Source organism: Salvia splendens, chromosome 6, assembly GCF_004379255.2.
Source record: "Salvia splendens isolate huo1 chromosome 6, SspV2, whole genome shotgun sequence".
In the NCBI taxonomy this organism is placed as follows: Eukaryota; Viridiplantae; Streptophyta; class Magnoliopsida; order Lamiales; family Lamiaceae; genus Salvia; species Salvia splendens.
The window spans coordinates 9883175-9890918 of NC_056037.1; the positions used below are offsets into that span (position 1 = coordinate 9883175).

Consider the following 7744-nt stretch of genomic DNA (forward strand, 5'->3'; position numbering starts at 1 on the left):
CAAGTAATAATAATGATGCCTAATTGACAATCTATTGGTAGCAGGTCTTTTCTTTTCATAACAACCAATTTTGTTTTAGGTGAACGACACAACTTAAAAGGAGTGATACATGTGAATGAAAAAAGGTGATTATTATTTATTAATTGGGCAATCAAGTCATTTAAGTGTACATGACTGTGAGTGTGTGGATTGCAACTTTAAAAGTAATTAAGTTTTGATTGAACTATAACAAATTTAATTGATAATATACTCCAGTCGATTCATAATAAAATGTTATAATTGAAAACTTAATAAAGTGGTGGCTGATTTAAAATTACTCGAAAAAAGATTGTGAATACCTTCACCCACAAAATAACGTCCTTTTAATAGGGAAAGCTATGTCTACGTACACAAATTCCATATTGTGTCATTATTAGTCTTCTCACATTATTCTCCCTCTTATTTTATCATTTCTCTACTTTAATTATTTATTATCATTTTTACAAAATGAGTACAGAAAAGTGACCGGGACCGGAACTTCTAAAGTGGGACGGAGGGAGTACTATTCCATATTCATAGTACAATACTTACCAAGTCATTATTATGTTAAGTAGATTGGCATTTGGCAATACGACCAGTAACCAGGAGATTGGGGATTTGTGGATTTCCTCCTAACTAGACAACTAGATTTATTAAAATTTTTAGTAATTTTTTATTTTCTCGCACTAGTAGATTTTCTCATACCTAGAATAATTAACTTTTATAGTTATTAATTCATTTAACTGATTTTCATAGCTAATTCTTTAGCTAGTAATTATTTTATGCTTTTTTTATTAATTTTTAGAATAGTAATTCAGTGTAATTTTTATTTATTTTTTCAATTTTATAAATATCGATATTGTAAGATCATAAATTAATGATCATTATAATCTAAGAAAAAAAACTCCTTTAGCCCCATAAATATATAATATTAATAAATTCAATTCTAAATTTATGCATTTTATTTGAAAAAATATATTCTTCAATTGTTTTGGCGTCGACACTGTATGTATCTTTAATTCATACTGCTCATTCTCAAATTATTCATCTCTCTCAGTTATATACTGGTTGTGTTGGGACTATTTCAAGCGTCGTTAACACTAAAAATAAGTAACAATATCAAAATATTCAGTCGACCACAGATTGCAAATATAAATATCCCCTACCCCGAGCCGACACTTGCAGTTAAAATCCATAACTCTGTAAACACAGGGTGATTTCTTTTGGAAGCCATAACCTGGGTAAAGAGGCTGTAATAAAGTGCACTTCACATGCATTTGAAGATAAATGCTCTCTTCATAATGCAAGTAAAATTTTACTGAAAACTTAATTCCTACTGGAAAAGGGGATTGGAATCCTAAAACAAAGGAAATAATAATTTCATAGACTAAAACTAATTAAAATAATAAACACAGTGATCTTTATTTTGAAAAAATAAATTGAATCTTATGTACTTGAAAATTTTCTTTGTAGAGAAAAGTACGACGCAAATTATAGGCATGGCCAGGGTTATGTGAGTAAAGGTATTTAATTGCTGATTGAGTTAAACCATGATATGAGCCTTAAAATTAGGAATTATGTCAATTTTGTAACTACCACTTATTATTGCTCAAACGGACTTCAAATTAGTGGCCAGTTTTTCCCTCACGGCGTCTAAATTATTTGTAAATGTCATAATATTTCAAATGGATTCTAATACTACCAAGTTTAGTCAATTTAGGTGCAATTTTGTGATTTAAGTCTTTGAATTAATTAAAGGCCCCAAAAGCATTGATATGTCATATACTCCTTTTTAAATAACTATCAGTAATAGAATGAATATAATTTCAGCATTAAAGTCATTCCCGCATCCAAAAAAAATACCATTAAAGTCATTCCACCCTCTCTTGGTATTATCTTCTTTTATTATATGGAATTTTATTCTATTTTTTCACTCTTTAATCTCATGTCGACTTTTATAAAAAAAAAAAAAAAACTTATAAATGTATTATCATTCTTCCATGGCCATGAATAACCGAATAAGTAGTTTTTCCAAATTATTTAATTAGTTTGGAATAATTAATATATACACAAATTTTAGACGAGTAAATACGTATCAATATTCTGTTCGAATAAACAGAAGCACATTTATTTCACCGAGGAAATATTATTGAAAGCAGTTGTTTGGGCCAATGTTAAGCTTGAAATTCGGATTCAGGCCCAGATGTATGGGCCAATTTCGGGTTTGAAATTTTATTTTACCGAGGAAATAATAAATTTCAATCGTTTCGAAAAATTGGTGTTCCTGCTAAAACGGCGTCAGGCCCAGCAGCCATATGGTCCAATTTTGGGCTTGAATAATAAGTTTAGATAGATGTTTTATGTTTGTTCGGATATTATTCCAAACTTATGGTATACATAATTTTTTTATTATAAATTGAATCATAGTGTAATGCTCCATATAATAGTAAATTTTTTTAAAATAGTGAAATTCCATACAAAATTGTGGGACAGAATTTCAACCTGTATTACTTATATTGATTTTGTAAGTAAAAAAATAAAAAGGCACTTTGATTGAAATTAAAGGTATGAGGGAAGATTGAATGTAATAAGTGTAGAATGGGCTATATATTATGACTCATAGGTATAGGAGAAAATTACAAACTCAACACATCCTAATATATTACGCCATAATTAAGTTTACAAACGATGCACATTCATCTTGAGTTCTCTTTCAAACTCAACATATGGATAAGCCAAAGTTTGTTCGCCCTCTCCCACCTCCCATCTGCATTACAATCACCAAATTAATATGACTACAAATCATTATCATTAGATTAATAAGTGGATTAGTTACCTATAAGTTTGAACTAGATGGTGGAGGAAAAATGCCACCTCAACTTTTGCTAATTCGAAACCTGGGCAACACCTCGACCCTCCACCAAATGGAGTGAATTTCTTACATGTTTGATCTTGTTTCTGCATATTCAATAAACCCAAATTACACCTCTTTTTTCCCACCATTAAATATCTGGATGTATAGTTATAAATTAAATATAGATCTTTTTGAAAAATGGCCTTAATTTACCTGCCATCTGGAGGGATCAAAGTGAAGAGCATCTGCATGAATTGAGGGGTCAAGATGAACTGCAGAGAAAACTGGTAGGACCTTCCAACCTGCTGGAATTATATAATCTGCCCCAAAATAATATCAATGAATTAGCAATTCATGTACAGATAGGAAAAGTATGTATGTATGCATGAATAATAATTGCTTAGAAACTACTTTTTTGGTTGTCAACTAGTGCTGCAACTGATATAGCTTAATTTTGTGGACCATCAAATATTTATCTATTTAAATATATACCTCTAAACTTGACATCTTTGATTGCCTTTCGGTGGACAAATTTAACAATGTTTCCATATCTCAGAGCTTCACTTATGACCTGTCTTAGAAAGGTCCACACAAATTTAATTAATATCACACTTTTTATTGCAGTCAAAAAGATGCATTCTGCAATGAAATTAGTATTCACTGCTATCATGTACTAGTACATGTAAAACTAAATAATAAATTGTGGAAAAATATCTTACATTTTGTGTGTATTCCATCATTCTGTAATCTTCCCAGTTCAGAAATTCATCCTTTGTCTTCATGCTTCTTATTTTATTATGTTCAAGCTATAACACCAAACAACAAATTTTGCTCAATAAGAATATAATAAAGGAGTAGTACTATTATTTATTGACACAGAAATATATCAAGACATTTACTGCAGAAAAAAAAATCCAAAGTTAAAAAACTTTGACTATTATGAAGCCATGTAGTTCTCATATAAAAGTACTAATTGATGTACTCTCACCACACCCAATTATTAAAATCTCATGATTTTATCTTCAAACACAAGTATAAATAAAGTGTTGACTTCATAAAGAATAAAGCACAGTCTATTATGGTACTGTACTAAAGCACGCGCGCGGCATCTTCTATCGATCTAAAAGAATATGAAATAAAATACGAGACTGAAATTCGAAATTGGTTGTCGTCGAATTTACCTTTAATTGGTGGACGGCTTCAGGGGATCGATCGAGAAAGAACACTACCATGGACATGAGAAGTGAGGTAGTCTCATACCCACCAAGAAGAGAATCCAACACAAAGCTAACTTTTTCATCTTGGGATAAGGATTCTACACATAGTAGAATCTCAAGAAAATCACTCTTTTTGCAACCATTAATATTACTTCTTCTTCTTTCCTCTATGATTGCTTTGACAGTTGAAGATATTCTAATTCTAGCCTGTAAAGATGTCATGGCAAAAAGGGTCAGCACATGCAATTCATGCCCTTTTTACCCTTAAAAAAAGATAAATGAAATTCCCATGGGAACAATAATTGATGAAATCCAAATCTAGATATATAGGCTTAATTTATAGTAATAATAAAAAAAACCTGAACAGCTCTTGCGTATGGAGTGCCAGGAATGTAGATAGGCAAAGAAATGAGGCCTTTCATAAATGTGAGAAAATCTTGAAGAATTTCCTTTGTTTGTGGCTCATCTTGTGTTAGTCCTAGCACTTGCTTCACTATCACATTGAATGTGTACTGCAATCAAAAAAATTAATAATAATATGAAAAACATAGGTATTTGTCACACCCTTGTAACAAAAAAATTGACAAGACACATACCTTCCTAGCTTCCTCACAAAAGAGTACTTGGTTCTTGTCCTTCCACGAATCAAGAATCTGCGTGGCAGTCCTCTCGATGTCGTTCAAGAACTCCGGTTTCGACTTCATCGACGTCACGAGTGAAACGGCGACGTTTCTTAGGCGCTTGTGCGTCTCACCAACAACTACTAACATTGAATTTTTGCCCAAAATCCCATGAATCGGTTTAGGATAGCTGCATTGGAACAATTTATCTTCGTTTTGCAGTATGTAGTAATTCAGCTCTTGGTCACATGAAACAATTGTGGGAGAGAAGAAGAGATGGGATTTGAACACTTTCCCATACCTGCAAAAAAATGATGAATCATTAAAAAAAAATTCGTACACAACACACACTCTCTAGGTGCATGAACACGTGAGTGATGGCAGCTTTATGAAAAAACGAAAAAAGAAAAAAAAAACACAATGATGAGAGAGCATGTTTATGAACTTGCCTAGAGCAATGGTTTTGTAAAAAGGCACCAATTGAGGTGGAGGAGTGAGGCTTTAAAAAGGAGAGGGTTTCGCCGAGAAGCGGCCATCCGAAGGATCCTCGAGGGACATTCTTCGCCGCCACCAAAGGCCAGAAATGGTAAGCAATCGTCACCAAAGATGAAACGGCTAATACGACCACCACAGCCACGTTGGCAATGATCGAAAGGCCTCCAGCTATGCCAAGGATCAGCAACATTTTGAAACCGGAAGATGGAAAAATTTGTTGCTAAACAGCACTCTGAGGCTTGGACAGGCTTGAGTTTGACTGGATATATATAGACAGAGGAAAATGCAAATGAAAATAAAATAATAGAGTACTAATAAAAAGCGAATAAAAGGAAATAAATTTTAAAAGATGAAAAGTTTGGTTTAGCCTTTTACCGCTGATCATATATGTAGAGATAGAGGTGTATGCAGTAAATTGTAGTAAGACTGGACAAGGAAGCTAAAAAAGTTACCAATATAATTATTGGGTTTCCGGTGGTGTACACCCGAACTCCACATTAGTATGATATTGTCCGCTTTGGGCAAAGCCCTCACGGTTTTGCTCTTGAGGTACTCCTCAAAAGGCCTCATACTAATGGAGTTGGGGAAGCCCATTTATATGCTTGCAACTCTTGTCCATTCTCCGATGTGGGATATGGTTTGCTTCACAACAATCCTCCCCTCAAACCAAGACCACCAGACCAAGACCACATGTCCGTGTCCCATGTTACAGGTCACCACAGGTCTTGGTCGAGCTCACGCAAAGACATCGGAGAACTTGCAAGTGCAACCCACCCAACCCCGAGCCACACAGGCCCAGCCCATGAACCAGGGCTCTGATACCACTGTTGGGTATCGGTGGTGCACACCTGAACTCCACATTAGTATGATATTGTCCGCTTTGGGTAAAACCCTCACGGTTTTGCTCTTGGGGTACTCCCCAAAAGGCCTCATACTAATGGAGTTGGGGTAGCCCATTTATATGCTTGCAACTCTTGTCCATTCTCCGATGTGGGATATGGTTTGCTTCACCACAATTCACAACAATCCTCCCCTCGAACCAAGACCACCAGACCAAGACCACATGTCTGTGCCCCCCATGTTACAGGTCACCAGATCACCACAGGTCTTGGTCGAGCTCACGCAAAGACATCGGAGAACTTGCAAGCGCAACCCACCGAACCCCGAGCCACACAGGCCCAGCCCCTGAACTAGGGCTCTGATACCACTGTTGGGATCGGTGGTGCATACCCAAACTTCACATTAGTATGATATTTTCCGCTTTGGGCAAAGCCCTCACGGTTTTGCTCTTGGGGTACTCCCTAAAAGGCCTCATACTAATGGAGTTGGGAAACCCATTTATATGCTTGTAACTCTTGTCCATTCTCCGATGTGGGATATGGTTTGCTTCACAACAATAATAAATATAAATATTAAATGATTTAATTTTTTTTGGTTAATTAAGCAGCCTCAGTATTCGCTGCATTGCATATTGTATATATGACATGATAAAAGTATATGCAATGAATATACTACTATTAAATTAGAATAATGTTGAGGGAAATGCTTTAATTTTAGCAAGACAAATCGAATATCAAATTAATACTACTCCGTTTATATGATGATCAAAAACTGGTATTTTTAGATGAGGACTTAATTACATAAATTGTATAGTGAACCTTTTACGTACGTACATTGTTACTTAAATGTAATCGTGTGAACTTATTTAGTCATAGTTGCAATAAAAAGGAATTTATGACGAAATTAGAAAGAACTGATCAACCTAGTCTAGGATCTAGGCATTTACAGGCAATGTAGGGAGCAGAGATTTATAAAGATGAATTGTAAATGCTTTTTTTTATGGTACTTGACTGTTTTCTTATTTTTATTTTTGCATTTGACTGGGGGTACTGAATAAAAGAGACAAGTACCATCACCATGATTATAATCCAAAATGAATTATGGTTTCACAAATCACAAACCGTTAGTAAACTTCACCTTCAAGATTTATCATGTCTAATTAATATTGTTTTCAGTTTTTTCTCAGGAAAAATAAGAGTAAAGTAGAATGCAATTTTTTTCAATTATCTACTAGTACAATTTATTTTTCTATGTAATTAATTTATAAGGTGGGACGGACGGATTTAGTACTTTTCTGTTGTAAAAGAAGCCAATTACATTGGTCTTGGCTACTTTTTCTGGTTAGTACGATTAACAACTTAACATATTAATTAATTTGTTAGTTGGGCAGTAATTCAATGATGTCTCCTGTCACTGATCAATGTCATAATTTGTTATACATATTGCAAAAGATTGTAATAATAATTTTAAAAATCGTATAAACTATGAAAAATTATTTTTATAGGAATACTAGCAAAAATATTAACAAAATTTGAACTGATTTTAGTTTTCGATATATTTTAATATTATATTTTTTTATGTTGCAAAAAGGACCATTCCCCTAAAAAAAAGAAGGCTAAAGAATTTTTGACAGCGGAAGTGGAAATGGGGAATTTCGGAAACTTGGAGAAGTTAATTTTATAGGAGTAGATTTAAAATAT

General features: G+C 33.8%; 1 protein-coding gene across 1 annotated transcript; it reads right to left on the reverse strand.

The window, feature by feature from the left end:
• Positions 1-2596: 2596 nt before the first annotated feature.
• Positions 2597-5473, reverse strand: LOC121806412 (cytochrome P450 724B1-like). The gene is made up of 9 exons (XM_042206435.1): positions 5159-5473; positions 4686-5010; positions 4449-4601; positions 4054-4296; positions 3592-3678; positions 3365-3443; positions 3086-3192; positions 2855-2976; positions 2597-2785 (listed from the first exon to the last, which is right to left on the reverse strand). The coding sequence occupies exons 1-9, from the start codon at positions 5392-5394 to the stop codon at positions 2698-2700; spliced, it is 1440 nt and encodes a 479-aa protein (XP_042062369.1). The 5' UTR covers positions 5395-5473; the 3' UTR covers positions 2597-2697.
• Positions 5474-7744: the final 2271 nt, after the last annotated feature.

What these genes read in the sequence shown, in the direction of transcription:
- LOC121806412 (XM_042206435.1), bottom strand. Translation starts at nt 5,394, where the DNA reads ATGTTGCTGATCCTTGGCATAGCTGGAGGCCTTTCGATCATTGCCAAC. An exon ending in CATACGCAAGAGCTGTTCAG is followed by an intron (nt 4,297 to 4,448) that starts GTTTTTTTTATT and finishes ACATCTTTACAG; the next exon opens with GCTAGAATTAGAATATCTTC. An exon ending in CAAAGATGTCAAGTTTAGAG is followed by an intron (nt 3,193 to 3,364) that starts GTATATATTTAA and finishes ATTTTGGGGCAG; the next exon opens with ATTATATAATTCCAGCAGGT.